At 52.9% G+C, this 21,132-nt stretch overlaps 1 protein-coding gene across 10 annotated transcripts; it reads left to right on the forward strand.

Moving 5' to 3' along the window:
• The first annotated feature begins 79 nt into the window (after positions 1 to 79).
• SLC9A5 (solute carrier family 9 member A5) lies at positions 80 to 20,536 on the forward strand. Of its 10 annotated transcripts, none has more exons than XM_067719659.1 (17): positions 82 to 1,717; positions 4,525 to 4,827; positions 5,994 to 6,157; positions 6,308 to 6,386; positions 6,704 to 6,881; positions 7,460 to 7,680; positions 8,060 to 8,262; positions 8,490 to 8,579; positions 8,677 to 8,747; positions 9,496 to 9,625; positions 10,112 to 10,200; positions 10,362 to 10,488; positions 10,663 to 10,731; positions 14,583 to 14,753; positions 15,291 to 15,360; positions 16,030 to 16,164; positions 19,088 to 20,536. In XM_067719659.1, the coding sequence occupies exons 1-17, from the start codon at positions 1,525 to 1,527 to the stop codon at positions 19,558 to 19,560; spliced, it is 2,766 nt and encodes a 921-aa protein (XP_067575760.1). In that variant the 5' UTR covers positions 82 to 1,524; the 3' UTR covers positions 19,561 to 20,536. The 10 variants fall into 10 exon arrangements, 9 of the variants coding, with proteins under 9 accessions (XP_067575768.1, XP_067575769.1, XP_067575770.1 ...); XM_067719662.1 differs by having other exon boundaries at positions 82 to 760; positions 4,545 to 4,827; XM_067719665.1 differs by having other exon boundaries at positions 1,049 to 1,165; positions 4,545 to 4,827.
• Positions 20,537 to 21,132: the final 596 nt, after the last annotated feature.

A 21,132-nucleotide genomic window follows, 5' to 3' on the forward strand; every position in this document is an offset into this window, starting at 1 on the left:
AGCCAGGCGGAGGCGGGGCGGAGGAAGGGGGTGGAGCCAATAGTAGTCTCCAGAGGCTAGGGGTGGGCAACCGCTGCCGGTGGTGGAGACTGCAGCCAGCCACTCAGAGGGCGTGATCATGGTCCTGTTAGTTCACTGGCTAGTCTGGGGGAAAACCCGAGCTCGCGCGCCCCTCACCCACTTCGAGAGCGCGCGGAGCACGGGGAGGCTTTCTTTGGGCTTGGGGGCGGTGAGGCTGCGCTCTCTTTAGGGCAAGGTGGGGTGCAAGTTTCTTCGGATCGTGGCCCGTCAGGTCCCCCTCAGTTTAGGGGCGAGAAGGTCCTGATTCCTTCAGCTGAGGGATGAAGTGGATGGGCTTCCCTCATTTGGAGAAAGCAGGTAGATGGGTCCCTTTCAGTTTAGAGCAAGAAGTGAAAATAGATTACACTCAATTCGAAGGAAGAGGTGGGATCATTTACCTTTAGTTGGAGGAAAAAGAGGTAAGGGTGCCCCTAATTCTGGGAAAAGGATGGGATGACTCAGTTTGGCGGCGAGGTAGAACGTTACCCTCAATTTTAGGGAAGAACGGGGATGGGTTGCCCTTCAGCTTGAATGAAAAGTGGAAACGGTCCTTTTCAGTTTGGGGCAAGATAAGCCGAATGCCCCCTCAGGTTTGGGGAAGAGGTTGGGTGGATCCCTCTTAGTTTGAAGGGAATCGATAGACTGGGGTTTCCATAGTTTAGGGAAGAAGATACGTTTCCTTCATTGTCTCATGGAAAAGGTGAGAAGCATTCACTGTAGTTTAAGGGAAAGGGAGGCCGGCTGTCCCTCGGTTTGGTAAATGAAGAGGAACAGCCTCCTATTCAGCCTGGAATGAGCTGGGTCCAATCTGGGCCTTGGGATTTCTGGGGACGATGGGGACAGTTGTCCCTCACGGCTTTCTAAAACGGGCCCAGTGCGCGTGCGCAGCTCTGGTCTGGGCGGGGACCCGAAGGGAGCCCCTCCAGTCTGCACCCGGCAGCGCCGGAGCCCGCGGCCTCGGTATCGGGGACCGGCTGCTGGCTCCTGACAGCACTCTCGGTGGCGGGGCCGCGCTCCTCCCGCCTGGACCCCGCCCCCCCGCAGACCCCGGTCACTCCAGCGGCTGGCCGTCGCCACCGTCGCCACCGGCTGGTGGAATGCAGAGGTGCCCCTGGAGGGCTGTGGCCGCTCACAGCTCTGAATCCGGGTCGGGGGAGGTTTTGGGAGAGTTTGGGGGAGCGCGCTTGAAGGAATAGGTTGCAGGACTTGGGGAAGGGCTGCACTGGGGAATTTCCATAGTCGGGACTGGTTTAGAGCGGAGGGGCAGGCGTCCGCACTCACGGACGCCCGGGGCAGGGTCTCGGAGTCCGGACCTGGCTTGGGGGTATCGGAGCCGGGATTGGGGGGAGCGGGCCCCACGTGCCTGTGACGCGGGGGCGGCCGGTAGGCGGCGGCGGCGGCGGCGACGGCGACGCGGGGCCGGCGGCCGTGCGGTGCCGGGAGGGCTGCTAGGCAGGCGGCAGGATGCTGCGCGCCGCACTGCCGCTGCTCTGGCTGCCCCTGGCGGGGGCGGGAGCAACCGAAGAGCCCACCCAGGAGCCGGGGTCGCCGGGTGAGCCTCCCCCAGGGTTGGCGCTCTTCCGCTGGCAGTGGCACGAGGTGGAGGCGCCCTACCTGGTAGCCCTCTGGATCCTGGTGGCCAGCCTGGCTAAAATCGGTGAGTGCGTGTGTGCGTGCGCCAGGGCCGGCGGCCGTCATTGGACCCGCCCCCAACCCCTAGTCCCCAGATCCAGGCCGGCTTCTTGCAGAGTGCCCCGACCTAGCTTCCGATTCCACAAATCCAGGCTCTCACATTGTTTCTGCGCCTCCTCTTGTTGATCTCCCTCCTCCCCTTCTCCTCGAGTGGGAGCCCTGAGGATTTGCCTTCTCAAAGGGCTGCCCCAGCTCTCTCCAGCCCCATCCCTAGATTCCTTTGCCCTTTCCTCTCTTCTCCTTGAAGTAAGCTCTTTGATCTGGGCTCTCCTCCACCAATCCCCAGCCTCCTAAAAGCTTCTGTCAGCAGTGAAGACGTGTGGGGACATTGAGGGGATGGTGTTCTCCTACAAACCCAGGCATCCTGGTTCTGAGGAAGCAGCCTTCCCTGGAGGCCACCGCCAAGTGTCCATTCTCTTGGGATACTAAACTGCCACTTTTCCTCTATCCCCCCTCTGCTCCCCTAAAGGTGCCCCTTCTTGTGCCTAGCTGTGCCCCCCGCCCCAATTCAGGTCTACCTTCTTCCCACCTCAGGATATAAGAAACTTCCATTTATTGGGGCTTTATACTCTGCACTGCCTGCACTAGATGCTTTCATACATCCAGTCTCCTTCAGTCTGCACAATAAAGGTTGTGCTTCAGACTCCTTTCCTTGAATAGAGCTGCTTTTCCTTGCCTCTGCCCCTTCCTCCCCACTTCTGAGCAGCCAGTGGTCCCTCCTCCCACCACAGACCCTCCTCCCTCTCCCTGTTGTGCAGGCTCTGCTGTGGGGGTGACTAATTATAGCTGAGCCGTTGCTACTCACGCCCCATCTATGCAGGCACAGCCTGTACTCCAGTCTCACCAATACAGTCTTCATGTAGGAATCACACAGTCTAGGATTTGCCCCCTTCTCCCCCCAGGGACACAGCTGGGGGTGGGGGCTGGGCAGGAACAGAAGAACTCTCCACTCTGCTGTGGCAGCCCATTAATAATGGAAAATGGGGCTTGAAATGCCCTCAGGGAGCCTAGTGCTGTCAGAGAACAGCTTTTGTGAAGGGTTTTTACTGGGATTAATACATGCTCTGGAGATAAGGATGGAATAAAGTCCCTGAAGGAGAGGAAAGGGGGACCAAAGGTAGGGATGAGTGTGGGAAGAGCTATGGCTGAGCTCACCTTAGGGCCTGGCAGCAATGAGAGCAAGGTGGGAGGAGCCTCAGATTTGGGAGCCAAGAATTGGGTTTGCTGAGAAGTCTGCCAGTTGGAAAGTTCCTGTCTTATTTAGGGTTTACAGCAATGACTGTAGCTTCCCCCATAAATCATAGTGCTTTTTCTAGCTTGGATGACATCTCCTATGGAGGTAGAAGAGAGCCTTTTTCTCATCAAACAAAACAAAACAAAACAAAATCCTTGGGAATGGGGGCAGGGGAGATGGGTAGAATGTTCAGAGATACCTTCCCCCAGCTTCATTACCAGGAGATTTTTTTTTTCCTTTTATTCACCAAATATTTATGTAGATCCCACCATGTGCCAGGCACTGCCCTAGGCTCTCTGGGTACAGCTTCCAAAGGGCACTGTCTTGGCATTGGGTCTCACACAGCCTAACGCAGAGGCTTCCCTCACTACCCACCACTCTAGGGATTGTCTGGGGAGAGGTGCTCATCTGGTCTCAGGTCCCAAGGGAAAGCCAAAACAGTTTATATTAGGAGGCAAAGGTAGGAGTGGCAATAGCACTAGAAAACCTCCTCTTCTTTCCTAGGGACAGATCTGTCATTATTTTCTCCCAGAGTCATATTGAATTAACATTTGCTGAGATCCTATTATGTGTCTGACATTCTGCTAGGAAAATTCACACTATATCATTTTATCCTCACCCTGTGTGATGGGTATCTTTTCCCATATTACAGGAGAAGAAATTGAAATTCAGGTAAATTAAATAATTTGCCTGAGATCACACAATTAGGAAGGAATGGAGCCAGAAGAAGAACTGGATCTCTGACTGCTAAACTTAATGCTTTTTAAACTACTGAGTCCTTAGTGAGCCTATATAATGAAAAGCACATTGGGCTAGGAGGTCTACAGTGCTCCTAGGAGGTATGTTATGCATTATGGTCTAGCTCGAGAGGAAGGGCACAATAATATAATAATAGGTAACATTTATAGAGTGCTTACTGTAAACCACTGGGCTAAGTGCTTTTGAGTAGACTGCCTTACTTAAACCTCACAACAATCCTATGAGATCATTACTGTTTTTATCCCCATTTTACTGATGGGAAAACTGAAAGTCAAAGAGGTGAAGTTATTTGCTCCAAGGTCACAGAACTAGTAAATGGAAGAGCTAGGCTTTAAACCCAGGCAGGCTGACTCCAGAGGTCCTGATTTTTACAGCTGTGTTATGCATAAAAATATACCTAGTATTTGCTGAGATTCAAATAATGGCAATGGATAAGGGAGACCACAGAAAGGTGAGGTCCTTCAAGGATGAGAGTAGAGAGGAGGGGGCATTTCCAGAGGTGGAAAAAGTAAGCAAAGGTCTAGGTTACCATGACAGGAGCACCAAGAAACAGACAACTTCGGCTGCAGTGGGGGATTTGAAGCCCTGGAGGCTGGAGATTCTAGCAGTCCTGAACGTTTCTTCTTCCTTGGTCCCAGTGTCAGGGGTCTCGACCTTGAATAAACTTCTAAGACTGGGAGGTCATAGGCCACTGTGTGTGTGTGTGTGTGTGTGTGTGCGCGCGCGCGCGCGCGCGCATCCCATAAGCTGATACCTCTTGCCCTCTTCTTGCATTGTAGTGTTTCACTTGTCTCGGAAGGTGACGTCTCTGGTCCCTGAGAGCTGCCTGCTGATTTTGCTGGGACTGGTGCTGGGGGGCATTGTCTTGGCTGTGGCCAAGAAAGCTGAATACCAGCTGGAGCCAGGCACCTTCTTCCTCTTCCTGTTGCCTCCTATCGTGCTGGACTCGGGCTATTTCATGCCTAGCCGGCTATTCTTTGACAACCTGGGCGCCATCCTCACCTACGCTGTGGTGGGCACACTCTGGAATGCCTTCACGACAGGTGCTGCCCTCTGGGGCCTGCAGCAGGCTGGACTTGTGGGTGAGTGACCTTAAGACCTGGACTGGTAGCGGGAGGCTATGCCAGCCTCATCACCCAACTCCCTTCTCCTCCAGCTCTGAAGATCCTGTGTTGATGACAGCCATGCCCTGAGAGCTCCATCTTAGGTCCCTCCCAACTGGAGTGTGAGGCAATGCTCCAGATGGGCCTTCAGCCTTCATTTAGGTCCCTGCCAGATGAGTCTGGGCTTCTGCAGATGACAGCTGAGTAGTGGCCTGGCTCCCAGCTGTGTGTGGGCTGCCAAGGCTGGGACTCTGGCTGCCTCCTGCCCTGATACCATACTGCCACTTGCCAGCCTGGCTCCCCTGAGGCACAGCTCACCTTTCCTGTGAGGGCTCTGCCCAGGTCACATCAGGGTGGTTTTCTGTTTTTATTATTATTTTTAATAAATACATATTATACATCCACAGAATGCAAGACACTACACTGGGTGTTCTCTCTTTACTCATCCCACTGGCTCTTCATAGCAACCTTGCTGGGGTTATAATTTGTCCCACTTTAATGGATGAGGAAATAGAGGCCCTTAAACTCATTCGGTATCAGGTCCAAAGTGAGCAGGAGAGGTCTGTTTTCCTGAGGCTCTTTGCCTTCAGGCTGCCCTGTCCTGCTCCCTTCTTCCTCATTCCCTGGCCCCCAAATCCATTCAACCCTGAATGTTGATAATTCAGACGTGTCGAATTCCTTAGCCTGAGAACCACCGGTGTGGGAGAAAGCACTCTCTTTCGTTGTTCTCCCGAATAAAGCCAGTCAGCAGCCGATTTCCACCTGCTGGTGGTTATTATTACTGTTGCTGCCGTTCTTGCTGTCAGTGCCACCTTAGCTTTCCAGGTTACATAGAGCTCTCGTAGCCAGCTCCTGTGTGATTTTTGCAGCAGTACTGTTAGGCAGGCACATGAGGAGGCATGGCCTATGAGGAGTCATGTGACAATGACAGTGCCAACATCACAGAGCTGGTAAGTGGCAAAGGCAGGCCTTAGGCTCAAGACCTAAGGTCTCCTGACCTGCAGGCCGACGTTCTCTTCACCGTCCCAGGTCCTCTCTGGGGCTACTTGTTTTAACAGTGGGGCTGGAGTCTGGGCTTGTCACAGGGACTGCTGTAGGCAATTCAGTACCTCACCACTTGCTGTCCCTCATCTGTCCCTCGAAAGCCCCTAGGGTGCAGGCTGGCTTGCTGGACTTCCTGCTGTTCGGGAGCCTCATCTCAGCAGTGGACCCCGTGGCCGTGCTGGCTGTCTTTGAGGAGGTGCACGTCAACGAGACCCTCTTTATCATCGTCTTCGGCGAGTCCCTGCTCAACGATGCAGTTACTGTGGTGAGAGCGCTCGGCTTGCTGCCGTTCCTTGACCCCAGGCTGCCATGCTCTGACCAGGCCCCACTCCTCCCCGGGCCCTGCCTCGCCGTCTCCACGCAGTCCAGGCTGCCACCTCCCCCCGCCGCTCCTGATGCTCCTCTTCTCGCTTAGGTGCTGTACAAGGTCTGCAACTCTTTTGTGGAGATGGGCTCTGCCAACGTGCAGGCCACTGACTACCTGAAGGGAGTCGGTCAGTATTTCCTCCCTCTTGGCGGGCACTGGAGGTCTGCCTCCCCTGGGTTGCTGAGCCCCTGCCCCCCACCGCGTCAGGACAGAGGACGCTGCTCGGGTTGCCTCATTCCCTTCCCTCATGTATGGAGAAATAGGGCCCTGAGAACCTGAGAAGGAGGGCCTTTCCTGGAATCCTAGCTCTGGGACCCTGACCCCTGGGGAGCACAGTGGGCATGCACAGTGGGCATCATCCTCCACTCCCTGCCAGGCAGCAGTCTTGTCAGCCCTGGTGGGGTCCAGGCCAGGGGTCATGCTGACAACCCACTCCTCCCCCAGCCTCCTTGTTTGTGGTCAGTCTGGGCGGGGCAGCCGTGGGCTTAGTCTTTGCCTTCCTCCTGGCCCTGACCACACGCTTCACCAAGCGGGTCCGCATCATCGAGCCTCTGCTGGTCTTCCTCCTCGCCTACGCAGCCTACCTTACTGCTGAAATGGCCTCGCTCTCCGCCATTCTTGCGTGAGTCCTGGGGGCCTTGCAGGCAGGCAGCTGGGAGGGGGCACTGGAGATGGTCGCCCTCACATGGACAGAAGCAGGACCCGGAGGAGTCCATAGGTCTCCCTGAGCCCTTGTGGGAGTGGGAGCTTCAGACTCCCCTGGGGAGATACTAAGCCTCAGGTAACATTCCAGGACCTGCCTCTAGGGCTGTCCTGGGCACCCCAGAACCCAAAATTCCTCTGCTTAAAGTGCTCTCTGGGGTGTAGGCTGAGCTGGAAGTGGACTTTGAGGCCTGGTGCTACTGGCTCTGGTGGCCACAGAACTCTAAAAGGTGCCTCACACAGTGTGCTAGTCAGAGCATGTTTCTCCCACCTTCCCCCTCCAGAAGGCACCGAGAGGGAAGCCTGGAGATTCGGACCCTTTTATCCCAGGACCACCACTACCTACCCTTGGATGGTCTCCATGCCTCCCTGGGCTTTGGCTCTGAGAATCTGACATCCTGTGATGGGCAACACCCTCTCCTGTGCATGCTCAAACCCCAAGGGCTGTGCTTCCTGTGGCCCCTCCTCACTCGCCCTGACTCTCCATTCCTCTCCCAGGGTGACTATGTGTGGCCTGGGCTGTAAGAAGTACGTGGAGGCCAACATCTCCCATAAGTCCCGCACAGCTGTCAAGTACACAATGAAGACTCTAGCCAGCTGTGCTGAGACCATCATCTTCATGCTGCTTGGCATCTCGGCCGTGGACTCTTCCAAGTGGGCCTGGGACTCTGGGCTGGTGCTGGGCACCCTCTTCTTCATCCTGTTCTTCCGAGCCCTCGGTATTGCCGGCACCCTCTGCTTTCCCACCCTCCTTCCTGCCCACCCTCCCAGCTCATCTCCCAGTCTGAGTCCACATCCTTGTCAACAATTTCTAAGCCTCCCCTTATTGCTCACCCCTCCCAGACCCTGTCAGACCTTAGCCCAGATACTTGGTGCCATCCATGCCCAGTGCCCTCCACTCCTGCTGCAGGCGTGCCCTCCAACACCCTGCTCCTACTGGCCTCCCTCCTGCTGCAGGCGTGCCCTCCAACACCCTGCTCCCACTGGCCTCCCTCTTGCTGTAGGCGTGCCCTCCAACACCCTGCTCCCACTGGCCTCCCTCCTGCTGCAGGCGTGCCCTCCAACACCCTGCTCCCACTGGCCTCCCTCCTGCTGCAGGCGTAGTCCTGCAGACGTGGGTGTTGAATCAGTTCCGGCTGGTCCCTCTGGACAAGATTGACCAGGTGGTGATGTCCTATGGGGGCCTGCGGGGGGCTGTGGCCTTCGCTCTTGTCATCCTCCTGGACAGGACCAAGATCCCTGCCAAGGACTACTTTGTAGCCACCACTATTGTGGTGGTCTTCTTCACAGTCATCGTGCAGGTGGGAGCGCCCACGAGGCTGGATGGGGAGAGGGTCTGGCAGGCCCTGGGGGAGGCTTAGAGCCTATGGGAGAGGGGCTCCTCTTCCTCTTGTGGGAGGCAGGGGGGCCTGACTTCCCAGACCTTGAGTGCAGTGAGGTGGGGATACAGAAGCTGAAGCCTAACTATGAGGAGGGAAAGGCAGCAGGGAACTGGACAGGGCAGGGCTCACTGGCTGCCTGTCCGTAGGGCCTGACCATCAAGCCACTGGTCAAGTGGCTGAAGGTGAAGAGGAGTGAGCATCACAAACCTACCCTGAACCAGGAGCTGCATGAGCACGTGGGTACCAGAACCCCATCCCTCCGCCTGTCCCTCTCTCCCTTCTCCTATTTTGAGCAGAGTCCTGATCCGGTCCCCCTACCCACCCCCCTTCTAGACTTTTGACCACATTCTGGCTGCAGTGGAGGACGTTGTGGGGCACCATGGCTATCACTACTGGAGGGACAGGTGAGGGAGCTGCCCCGAGGCTCCTTCAGCAGCGGCAGCCTCACCAGCCAGGGCAGCATGGGGGATGTGCACACTTCTGAGGAGGGACACAGTCAGGCTCAGGCTGGGCAACTTCTTCCTGAAGCCCTTCGGGCAGTACTGGCAGTACTGGTGTCCCAGTACTCTCAGGATAAGACAAGGCTCCCCAGTGAGGCCTGCGCAGCTCTGCCCTGCATGGTCTGGCACCTCCAGACACCAGCCGCATTGTGCTCAGCTGTGTCTTTGACTATCTGTCTGCCAATGAAATGAACCCTGTTTTAGAAACTCAGAACCCACCATGCTCCCCCGGCCCTGGCCACTGGGACCTGTGCACATGTTGTTCTTTCTACTAGAACATTCCTTTGCCTCCCTCTCACCTACTTAACCTCTATTCATCCTTCAGATCTTACCACAGGCATCAAGTCCTTAGGGAGGTTTCCCTGGCCTCCCTGACTAGGACAAATCCCTATCATACTCTATAATTATCCTTTATAGTTCTTACCATGGTTGTAATTTTACAGTTATATGTAATAACTTCATTAATGTCAGGCTTTCCTACAACACTGTCAGTTCCATAAGGGCAGGGACCAGCTTCAAGATTCTCCCTGACTGATGCCCACACCAAGAGACATAGGCCCAGCGCTGGCGGTGCCCCTGCCCTGTCTGAGGAAGGGCCAGCCGCCCAGGCCTTGGGGATGGCACTCAGGACCGGGCCTGGCATCCTCTGTAGGTGGGAGCAGTTTGATAAGAAGTACCTGAGTCAGCTGTTGATGCGGCGGTCAGCCTACCGCATCCGGGACCAGATTTGGGATGTGTACTACAGACTCAACATCCGGGATGCCATCAGCTTCGTGGACCAGGTGGGCTGGCAGACAATGGTGGGTGGGCAGGTGGCCAGCAGGGCAAGGCAGGAAGCGGTGACAAGCAGGCAGGCCCTGAGCAGGGAGCTGGGAATTCCCAGCAGACTCCATAGTCTTGTGAAGTGGCAGCTGCAGGAACGGGCCTGGCCTGATGCTGACATGTAGAGTCTGGCAGGCAGTACAGGAAGGTGGGAAACAGCTGGACTCTGGAGTCAGGAGATGTGGTTCAGTTCTTATCATCTCACGCTTGTGACCTTGGGTAAGTCACTTATCCTCTCGGAGCCTCAGTTTCAACTGTTAAGAAAGCACGAGTAAAAGTACCTCTGTCAGAGTTTTGTAGAATCAGTATAAAAAGTGCCTAGCACAGTCCCTGGAACTTCAAAAGAGCAAAGTGTGTTAACCATTGTTATTCTTTTTATTACCCTCTGATTGTCTGGGCCACCTTTCATCTGATTGCCATTTTGACCTCTGACTTGGCCCCTGCAGGGAGGCCACGTCTTGTCCTCCACCGGGCTCACTCTGCCCTCTATGCCCAGCCGCAATTCTGTGGCAGAGACCTCTGTCACCAACCTGCTGTAAGTCCTTGAGCCCCCTTCCCCTTCCTCAAGCTCCTCTCTATTGCGCCCTCTCTCTGAATCCCTTCTGGGGAAGATTTGTGAGCACCTTTGCTTCTGCCCTTCCCCTGGCCTGTGCCTCCTGGCCCGTCCCTAGCACACGTGTCTCCTCCCTCCTGCAGGAGGGAGAGTGGCAGTGGAGCATGTCTGGATCTGCAGGTGATTGACACAGTACGCAGCGGCCGGGACCGTGAGGATGCTGTGATGCACCACCTGCTCTGTGGAGGCCTTTACAAACCTCGCTACAGGGTGAGAACAGGCAGGGCGGAGTTCTGAGGGGGAGCATTGTCTGGGGAGGCCACAGTGGAAGGCTCAAGAGGCAGCTGGCACCCGCTTGTGGAGAGCTATGGATGCCCAGTTGAAGAGTGTGGGCTTCATCTTGTTGGTTATAACCTTTAGTTTTTTGTTTTTTTTTGGAGAAAGGTTGGCCTGTTACAAGAGCTGTTTAAGAATGTCTTCTCTGGTAGCAGAGGGCAGATCAAACTGGAGGGGGTGAGTTGAGAGGCTGGGAGAGCCAGTTGGGAAGCTGGAGTGAACCACTGTGGATTAGACCTGGGTGGTCGGAAGGGAGAGGAGCACAAAGAACTGTGTGATCAGCCAGGAAGGGGAGAGCAGGAGATACAGAGGGCTTGATGGGGTCACAGAACAGGAGTGCTGAGGAAGCCGCCTGCAGGACCACCTTAACCTGGGGGAGGCAGACATCTGTTTTAGGTAATGTGAGTTTAGTCCAATGCAGGTCAGGAAGCTTTGGGGTCGGAAAGGCCCAACCCATACAGGAAGGAATCTGTTGCAACCCCACAAGGGGGCAGCAAGCCATTACCCTGAACCTTTTTGAAATGAGAAGCCAGCTGTTACCATTCTTGGCAGCTTTAACAGTCAAGGCTGTTTCTACCGCTGAGACAGATTGGTTTCCTTTAATTTTCTCCCACTGGTCCTGATTTGACTCTCTGCAGCTCTGCAGAGTAAGTCTGCAAAGGTTTCAAAACGTCTTCCTCCCACACAGGCCTCCTTGCCCTCAGGCCAGCAGCTCCTGTCCTTGGTGTGTCTTCTTTAGTCATTAGAAATGAGGGCTCTTGGAGTTCTCTGGTAGTCTAGTGGTTAGGACTCTGGGCTTTCACTGCCGTGGCCTGGGTTTGGCACAGGGGCTCTTTCACCTTTCTAGTTCTGGAACTTGCCATTCTCTTCCCACAGCCCAGAATCCCTCCAGCTTTGGCTCACCACCCTGAGGCCCCATATTGTCCTTACAGTCAGGCAACCCACCATGTCTTCCTCAGTTAATGACTATTAAACCCTGTTGCATCCAACCTGTGGGGTTTTTTGTTTGTTTGTTTTTTGGTTTTGTTTACTTTTTTCTTACGGAAAATTTCTGTCGTTCAGAAAACTAGAGAGAATAACTCATTTAACCACCACTCACCTCCAATAATTTTCAATGCATGGTCAATTCTGTTACATTCTGTCCCCCACTACGCCCCAGCTACACTTTATTATCTTACAGCAAACTCCAGATACCATCTCATCTCTAACTATTTCCATATGTATCTCTAGGTGGCAAGAATTCTTTAAAAAAAAAAGCCATAGTACCCTTATCACTTACAACAAATAACAGTGATTCCTTCTCACCTCAAATATCCAGCCAGTGGTCAATAAATACCTTTTTCCAGCTGGTTTGTTCAAGTCAGGATCCAAATAAAGTCCACAGTTTGCATTTAGTAAACATGTCTCTATTTTTTTAAAAAAATCGGTGATAGTTTTGTCTTCCTTTTTTTCTCATTATTTACTTACTGAAGAAACTGGATCCATTATCTCAGAGAATGTTCCATTTTACAGATTCTGACTGTATTCCAGTGGTGGTGTTTAACACGTTCCTCTACATACTGTATTTCTTGGTAGTTAAATCTGGAGGCCCGGTTGTATTCAGGAACATTCGATAGGTGTGCTGTGTATTTCTTATTGTATTACATCAGGAAGTACATAATGACTGACTGTCTGTGGATGTGTGTGTGTAAGATTGGTCAATGGTTCAGTCCAACCAGTTCTTGTGAAGTCAATTAAAAAAAAAAACTGGATTAAGATTGTGCTTATCCCTGTTAAATGTCATCTTATTTGATTTAGCCCATCATTCCATTGTTTGGATCCCATGTCTGCCACCAAATATCTCCTCAGATTCACATCATAGGAAAATTTGCTAAGCCTGTTAACTATGTAGTCATCAAAATCAACATACAAATGTTGAACAGGATAGAGCTGAGGACAGAGCCCTGTGGCATGCTACTAAAGACTTTCCTCCAGACTGACCTTGATCAAGAATTTTTTGGGTATGGTTACTCAACCAGTTCTAAATCCACTTAGTTATGCCAGAACACCATCCATAATTCCTCATGTTCTTCACAGAAATATCATCAGAGAGAGACAGAAGTATCTAGTATGCAGTTAGAAACATAAGATTATAGTTTAGGAGAGAGATATGGGCTGGAGATAAAGATTTGGAAGCAATCTGTATCAGAGGTCTCCTGGCCTGGCTACATCAGAATCTCCCAGGGAGCTTGCTAGAATACATATTCCTGGCTTCTCCTGGAGAGTCTGATCCTGTAGTGTGCAATGGGATGAGGAATCTGCTCTTAATAAGTCCCCTGAGGGGATTCACATGTAGCTGGTCTGATGGCTGATGTTTGGGAAACACAGATGTATCCCTGGGCTAGCTGGCGCTGAGAGAGGACACTTTCACTGGGGAGGGCATTTAGAGGAGAGAGAGGGGGGCCAAGGACAACACTGAGGAATGCACATGTAAGAAAAGGAAGGGGAGCCAGCGGAGGAGAGAGAAGGAGCCCTTGGAGGGACAGTAGCAGGGAGCCAGCGGAGGAGAGAGAAGGAGCCCTTGGAGGGGCAGTAGCAGATGGTGTCTCGGAGGCCTGGGGCATAAGGAGGGCTGGACGTTGCACAGATGTTGCCTAACCAGAGGCCATGGCACTGCTGACCAGGGAGAAAGCAGCACACTGAAGTTGCAATCAGGCAAACCCCCCTGGAGCTGTATTTTTTTTTTTAGTTTGCATTTCTTTTTTTATTTTTTTTTTAACATCTTTATTGGAGTATAATTGCTTTATAATGGTGTGTTAGTTTCTGCTTTATAACAAAGTGAATCAGCTATACATGTACATGGAGCTGTTTCTCTGATAGTCAAGGAATGGGTACTAGGGGAAGTGTCAGAATGTAAGTGTAAAAGTCTGGCAGCAAAAGCGAGGCAATGGTATCAATGGAAAGGCCTTTTTCAAGGAGGTAAGGGCAGGAGCATGCTTAAAAGCAGAGGGAGGGGGGCCAGTGTCGATGGAAGGATTGAAGATGCAGGAGTGGAGGACCGGGAGGGAGGAGGGAGCAGAGCAGGGAACTGCTGGAGGCAGGGAGTGAGCTAAGCAAAGCGGAGGCCTGGGTTGGGGAGTGAGAAGCCCTGTGAAGGAGCTGGGCCCCCGCATGCCCAGGAGAGAGGGGCACCTCTGTGTGAGCGTGTAGAAGAGGGCAGCTGGGAGGAGACTTAAAGGGGGCTCTTAGATCCAGCTCAGGGAAGCATGAAATATGAGGCAAAGGAAAGGGACCAGACTGGGGATGTGAGGCAAGACAAATGATTGGGAACATGCGGGCAGTACTTTGGCGGGTTACCACTAGGTAATGAAAAGGCCTCTCGGCAGTCAAGGGCAGAGGTGGAGACAGTCTAAGTGAGTGTGTAGTGGGCTTGTTCTTTATGAGAAAGAGTTGGAAAGAGGAGATGGGGGTGGTCCTGAACTGGACACCAATTCAGGTATCGTGGGACTGAGGGGGTCGAAGGTATCAAGAGAGGGAGTCATGGAAGTTCAAAGTGCAGCCTGCGGAGTCACGGTGGTGGCTGGAGAACTGGCTAGCTGGAGAGTTTCAGCTGGACAGAGAGTCCTGTGTAGTTAAAAGGAGGCAAATGGGCCAGGCATGTGGACCAGGCTCAGATAAACAGAGGTGCAAAGAAGGAAATGCCCCCCTTGGCCTCACAGTAGCCCTGAGGGACAAGACACAGGGTCCCCTGCCTCTTGTCACGTCAGATCAGAGAGAACTGGGAGAGGGCAGTAGGGAATACGGAAAGCCAAATTTGAGGAAACAGGTTCTGGGATAAAGGAAAGTTTTCCCCCAGTGAACTGAGCATATAGAGAGTATAGAGTCTGGCTGGGTCCCTACTGTATTTTTTGTTTTGTTTTTTCAATCCATGGCTAGTTCTGGCAACAGTGGGCCAGCAGGAGCTATGGTGAACATGGGGCTGTGGCCTGGGGTCCCTGTGGGAGGCCAGGACACCCAGCCTCACGGCAGGGCGGGGCTGTCATTGTCAGTACAAAGCCAGCTGCAGCCGCCACTTCATCTCTGAGGATGCGCAGGAGCGCCAGGACAAGGAGGTCTTCCAGCAGAACATGAAGCGGCGGCTGGAGTCCTTTAAGTCCACCAAGCACAACATCTGCTTCACCAAGAGCAAGCCACGACCCCGCAAGGCCGGCCGCAAGAAGGCATGTGCTTTCTCTGGGACTCCTGTGTGCAGCTGCAGGCTGACGGCACGCAGTTTTGAGCTCCCAAGTATTGGAATCCAGCCTAGGGGGCCCCCCTAGATGGATAATTCTCAGGGACTTGGGGGCTGCAGCAGCTTGGGTTCCCTTTTGCATCTTCCTGGAGCCCCAGAAGGGGAAGGCAAGGGCTTCAGAAGGAGATCAGCCTCTTGTCCATGTGGTCACATGCTGGGAGGCAGCAGGACCACCTACCAGAGGTGAAATGGGCAGGAGAAAGGCAGATTCCTCGTTGGGGGGACTCCACGAGCTCCTTATTCAGCCCAAGCTGACGTACTGAGTGTCCTTGCTGGGGCATGTCAGACTCCACACTTGCGGGGGTGGGGGTGGGGGTGGGGTCAAGGGATGGTAGAACCATTGGGATTGACAGATTCCCTTCCCTGCTGCATCAGGAAGACCTGTCCTGTTGACCCCACCAGACGACAGGGTTGGAGTTTGGAGCCAGGGCCAGAGGCTTAGGGTTTTTTGTTTTTTGGTCCTTAGAAGGATGGCATGGCTAACACGGAGGCTACAAATGGGAAACCTCCTCGAGACCTGGGCTTCCAGGACACAGGCAAGCAGGGAGTGGGGTGGAGTTGAGGATGGGATAGGGAGGGAAAGGGCAGGGGCCCATCAGCCAGAAGCCTGAAGGACCTCCTCTGTAAAGCATTCAATACCATAAACTGGGGCTCTTCCCCTCAGGGACTAGATGGGCATACTTGATTTCAAAGCTGAACATATCTAAGCAGTTATTAGACATCTGTGACATCAGATAGCTAACTACAGGTTACAGGCCTTGAGGACTTGGAGAAGGTGCCATAAAAGGGGGAGCTTGGTCTGGGCCTTGAAGGATGGGTGAACCCTGGTGTCCCCGTCTATAAAACCAGGAGTTTGGATGAGCTGCACACTGATGGGCCTTCCAGCCCTCCAGATGTTTGTGCTTCCAGTTGACGATGGGATCTGGGGCTGAGAGATGATGGGGGAGCTGGAAAGTGTGACTCTCCTTATGGTTTCCTCTGAGGACTTGGCTTTCCCTGTTGCCTCCTTCAGCTCTGCAGCCCCACCTCCCTTCCTCTCAAACACCCAACTCCACAGGCCAGTGCTGTAACAGCCACAGGACAAAGCAGGTGTCCCTGCCAACTGCGGGCTCTACCTGGGTGGACAGGGGGTCCGGCTTGGGGTTGTGCGGTACCAAGAGGCAGCTGCTGGTGGCCAACCCCACTCGGCTCTTGTCCCTCTCCAGCTGCTGTGATATTAACCGTAGAGTCTGAGGAGGAGGAGGACAGCGACAGTTCGGAGACAGAGAAGGAGGACGATGAAGGGATCATCTTTGTGGCTCGGGCTACCAGTGAGGTTCTCCAAGAGGGCAAAGTTTCAGGTAATGGCTTCCTCCCGCCTACGTCCCTCTGGAACTGTGCAGCTGGTTTCCTCCCCCTTCACTGATGGCCCTACTCCAGACAATACCTCTTCCTATTCGCTCATTTATTCACCAACCAGCATTTACTGGGCATCTCCTTTATGTCAGACACCTGACATACATGATCTGATTCAATCCTCACAACAACCAAGATGGGGAAACTGAGCTCAAAGGAATTTGGGACTTGTCCAGAGCCAGCAGAACCAGAATTTGAACCTGACCCACCCGATTCAAAGCCCAAAGCCTTTTTACTGCCGTGCCGCCTCCCTTTACTCTCTGGCAAGAAACACGAGGTGACAAGCAAACCTAACACCAGGCTCCGTTGTGACCCATGCTCAGCACACCAGCCCTCAGGTACAGACCCGGTGAGGGTGGCAGCCTGACCTGAGAGAGGAGCCTGAGTTGGCTCAAGCACCCTAGGTGTCTTTTAAAAAACATATTATAGAAAATTTCAAAATATACAATAGACAGAATAGTAAAATAAACTTCCCATCTATCCACCAGCCAGCTTCAATAATTATCTACTCCTAACCAATCTTATTTCATCCATACCCCTCACTATGCCCCTCTCTTCACTGGATTCTTTTGAAGCAAATCTCAAATATCATTATCACTTTATCAAAAAATACTTCAGCATGTATCTCTAAAAGATAAAGATTCTTCTTAAAAATATAACCACAATACCATTATCATATCCAAAATCTTTGTTATCAGATATCCAGTCAGTGTTCAAGTTTCCCTGATTATCTTAATATTTTTTTACAGTAGGTTTGTTCAAATAAAAATCCAGACAAGACCCACCCATGAAATCTGTTGATAAGTCTCTTTTAATCTACAGCGGTGATTCTTAAGAGGGTAGTGGTGGAGGGATTTTGCCCTCTAGGGGATTGTCTGGAGACATCTTGGGTGGTCACAGCTGGAGGGCTACCTCTGCAGTGAGTGGGTAGAGGCCAGGGATGCTGGTAAACATCCTACCATGTACAGGACAGCCCCCCTACAACAAAGTATCTCTTCCAACCTGTTAATAATGTCAAGTCTGAAAAACCCTGATTTATAGGTTCCCCCCACCAATACCTTTTTTTCTTCCACTGGATTTATTGAAATAACCTGATTCTTTGTCCCCCAGTCTTTCCTTGTCTGGATTTTGCTGATTGCATCCCCAAAGCATCATTTAATATGTTTCACTGACCCTTATATTTCCTCTAAACCAATAATTAAATCCAGATCAGATCTGGTAAGCATACTTCATAGGTGGTGATGCTGTACCTCCTATTGCATTCATCACACCAGGAAGCATCTGGGTGTCTCTCTTTTTGTGAGGTTAACGTTGATAACTGGATTTAGCTGTTGTTGGCTTGATCCGTCCATTATCAAGTTCCCTGTCAACTTTTCATCAGACAGTCTTGGCAGCCACTGGTGATCACTGCCAGATCCAGCATTTCATTAGGGGCTGCACAGTGGTGATAGTCTATGTCTCTTTTTTCATCTGCATTGATTAACAGTAATTCTTCTATAAAAAAAACTTCCCTTCATCAATTACTTAGTTACTTTGAGGTACAGTTCACATAGGGAAGAATGGATAAATGCTTGAATTTTTCATTTTATTTATCAGTTTTCATACCAACAGTTAGTTCCCCAGCATCCTCTAAAGGTGAACACTGAAGTTTTTTTTTAAATTAATTAATTAATTAATTAATTATTGGCTGTGTTGGGTCTTCGTTGCTGTGCACAGGCTTTCTCTAGTTGTGGTGAGCGGGGGCTACTCTTCGTTGCAGTGCGCGGGCTTCTCATTGCCGTGGCTTCTCTTGTTGTGGAGCACGGGCTCTAGGCGCATAGGCTTCAGTAGTTGTGGCACGTGGGCTCAGTAGTTGTGGCTCGCGGGCTCTAGAGCTCAGGCTCAGTAGTTGTGGCGCACGGGCTTAGTTGCTCCGTGGCATGTGGGATCTTCCCGGGCCAGGGCTCGAACACATGTCCCCTGCATTGGCAGGTGGATCCTTAACCACTGCGCCACCACGGAAGCCCAACACTGAAGTTTTTCGTTTAGTTTTTGTTGTTGTTAAAATTCAATCCAGCATCCCAAGTCTTTCAAGAGAGGTAGTTTTACTTTCAATCACAGAATTAATACATTTCATAACATACTCAGTCAAGAGTTTTGGAGTGCTCAGGACTTTATCAATGAGCAGACACATACTGAGCACCTATTATACACAAGGCATTGAGCTTGACTTTGGAGAACAAGGGGTGGTAGGTGGCCAGAGGGCTGCTCTTTCCCAGGTTTCCTCTTTCAGAACCTCAGACTTCCTGTAATGCAGCGGGCAGGCCTTCCATGCTGGCTGCCAGCAGTTCTGGGATTCTCAGGTCCCCTGTGCTCTGGCATCCCCCTCGCCGGCACAGCTTTAGCCTGTTGTTAGGTTCACATGAGCTCACACTCCTGGACTCTGTCGCACCAAAGGGCTGTGGTGGGAACTCAGGCAAGGAGCCCAGTGGCCAAGCCTCAAGATCTTCCTCACTCCGCTGCTGTCTCACCCTGGGATGGGGCTTGGCAGGATGTGGTTTAAGACTAGCACTGCAAGTTGGGTGAGGGCTGATCGTAGATGGGTTTTTTCTTGCCTTGATCCCGCTTTCTCTTGCTTTAGTTATTTTCACTTGTTCAATAGGTATTTGTTGAGCAACTGCTATGTGCCCAGCCCTGTGCTAGGTGCTGGGCATACTATGGGGAGCAAAACCAGCTGTGGCGCTTCCACGCGGCAAGGCATGCATCAAAAAACTGCACACGTGGGTGTTATGTGGCAACTGTGGAGTGAACTGATTTATTGAAAGTGTGCTTATACTTGAGAAAGATTCCACTGGATTGGTAATGAGTGCATGTGTACTCTGTCCCCAGGGAGCCTTGAGGTGTGTCCAAGCCCACGCATCATACCCCCTTCCCCAACCTGTGCAGAGAAGGAGCTGCCCTGGAAGAGTGGGCAGGGGGACCTGGCAGTCTACGTGTCCTCAGAGACCACCAAGATTGTGCCCGTGGACATGCAGACAGGCTGGAACCAAAGCATCTCGTCCCTGGAGAGCCTGGCATCCCCGCCCTGTACCCAGGCCCCACCTATGACCCGCCTGCCTCCCCGCTCACTGGTCACTGAAGAGCCCCAGGCCCCTCTCAACCTGCCTTCTGATCTACGCCCTAGCTTTGCCTTTCCCACGAGCCTGGCCAAGGCTGGCCGCTCTCACAGCGAGAGCAGCGCTGACATCCCCCAGCAGCAGGAGCTGCAGCCCCTCATGGGACACGAGGACCACACTCATCTCAGCCCAGGCACCGCCAACTCCCACTGGTGCATCCAGTTCAACAGAGGTGGCCGGCTGTAGCCCAGGGACTCGAGGAGGAGCAGGGGGCCGAGCCCCTGTGGAAACCTTCCCTGCACAATGGGCAGAGGAGCCCACTCAACCTGACATGGGGCTAGAGGGGCCTGGACTGAAGTAGCAACTGGGCTCCCTTGGGGCAGGTCAGAAGGGTCTCCTGGGCTGGTCCTCACAGGGACCTTTTTCACCACCCTCCCTGCTTCTAACTCCTGCCACTTTCCCTTTCAGTAAGGCCCTTACCCTGGCTCAAGACCCAGTCCAGAGCTTCTAGGGGCAAGGCCCAGAGATGCAGGTAGTTGATGCCCCTTCCCCAGAGGGTCCTCATGGGGTGACTCTACGCAGATGTTCTTGCCCCCAAAGCAAGGGCATCATTCCTCAGCTGACACTGGCCTTTCCTGCCCTCCATCTCCTCCCTAGCACCAGTGCAAGGACAGGACCCTGGCAGAAGGCTCCACGAGGGGCTGGTCCTCAGAGGGTATGGGGTGGGAGGTGCAGCAGGCTTTGCTGCCCTGTTGGGTCAGCTACCCATAATCAATTTGTTTAGGGCAGTGGGAATCTGTCTCCACTCCTTGCTTTATCTCCTTCCCTTTGCTGCCAGTCACTGGGGCAATAGTTCCTCCTTTTCCAGGACTATGGCCACAGGGCTGGGCCAGGGTTCACAAGAGGGCTGCTTCTTAGCCAGGGTTACTCTGAGGGATCTGCTGCTCTGTGTCCAAGTTTGGACCTTTCAGATCCTTGGGTCTGGGTTTTATGAGGAGGGGAGACGATGGTCTCTGGGCTCCCACCCACATTGTCACCTTGTTATTCCCCAAACAGGAAAGGAGCCAGGTATCCCAGGGCCACTGCTCCACTGCTCTGGGGCTGGGATGTCTGGCTGCAGTGGTAAGGGGCTGACTGGGTGGCAGGTGACTTTCCTGGGGTTAGCGCCTGCCCTGTATTTTGTACTTTGAACCTAAGATACATTAAACATCTCTTGGATGGATGCGTGTCCTGTGTCCATGTGTCTGGGGGTTCTGGGGTGTGGGCAGGAGGCAAGAGGGCAGGTGGTGAGGGAGATGGAAACTGCCAACTCCCTGCCCCAGGGCTTCCTGGATAGAGAATGGGGAGGGGGGTCCTGGGGTCCTGGGAAGGACTGTTAGGCCCTATGGCCCTCCCTCCCTCCTCTCCCATTCCTTCCCAATACGTCACCTTACAGGATGCCTGCAGTCCGGGGGATTGCTGTATGGGCACAGGGTCACAGAACTGGGAGTCCACAAAATGGGAACAACCTGTAGGAAAAGAGACCCCAGAGGTCAGGTGCCAAGGTGCCCAAAGATGCAGCCACCACACACCGGGACCGGACAAGCCTTCCTTAAACACCTGGAGGGAGGTGTAGGACAAATGAACAGAAGTGTTCTGCACCTGGCGGGTGGGAGGACAATCTCAAGGGAGCTGGTTACCTTGAGTGTTTCTGACACAAATTGGATACTGTGGGGTCCAGAAACATTTAGGGACAGAAATCCCTGATAACAGCAGACCCAGATTCAATTTCCACTGTGCTGGAGAATTAAAAAAAAAAAAAAAAGTATCTATCTGTAT

Source organism: Pseudorca crassidens, chromosome 20 (genome assembly GCF_039906515.1).
Source record: "Pseudorca crassidens isolate mPseCra1 chromosome 20, mPseCra1.hap1, whole genome shotgun sequence".
In the NCBI taxonomy this organism is placed as follows: Eukaryota; Metazoa; Chordata; class Mammalia; order Artiodactyla; family Delphinidae; genus Pseudorca; species Pseudorca crassidens.

Coding starts and splice junctions, on each gene's coding strand:
- SLC9A5 (XM_067719659.1), top strand. CDS start 1,525: ATGCTGCGCGCCGCACTGCCGCTGCTCTGGCTGCCCCTGGCGGGGGCG. Junction 6,882..7,459: donor TCGCTCTCCGCCATTCTTGC/GTGAGTCCTGGG, acceptor TTCCTCTCCCAG/GGTGACTATGTGTGGCCTGG. Junction 9,626..10,111: donor CCATCAGCTTCGTGGACCAG/GTGGGCTGGCAG, acceptor TGGCCCCTGCAG/GGAGGCCACGTCTTGTCCTC.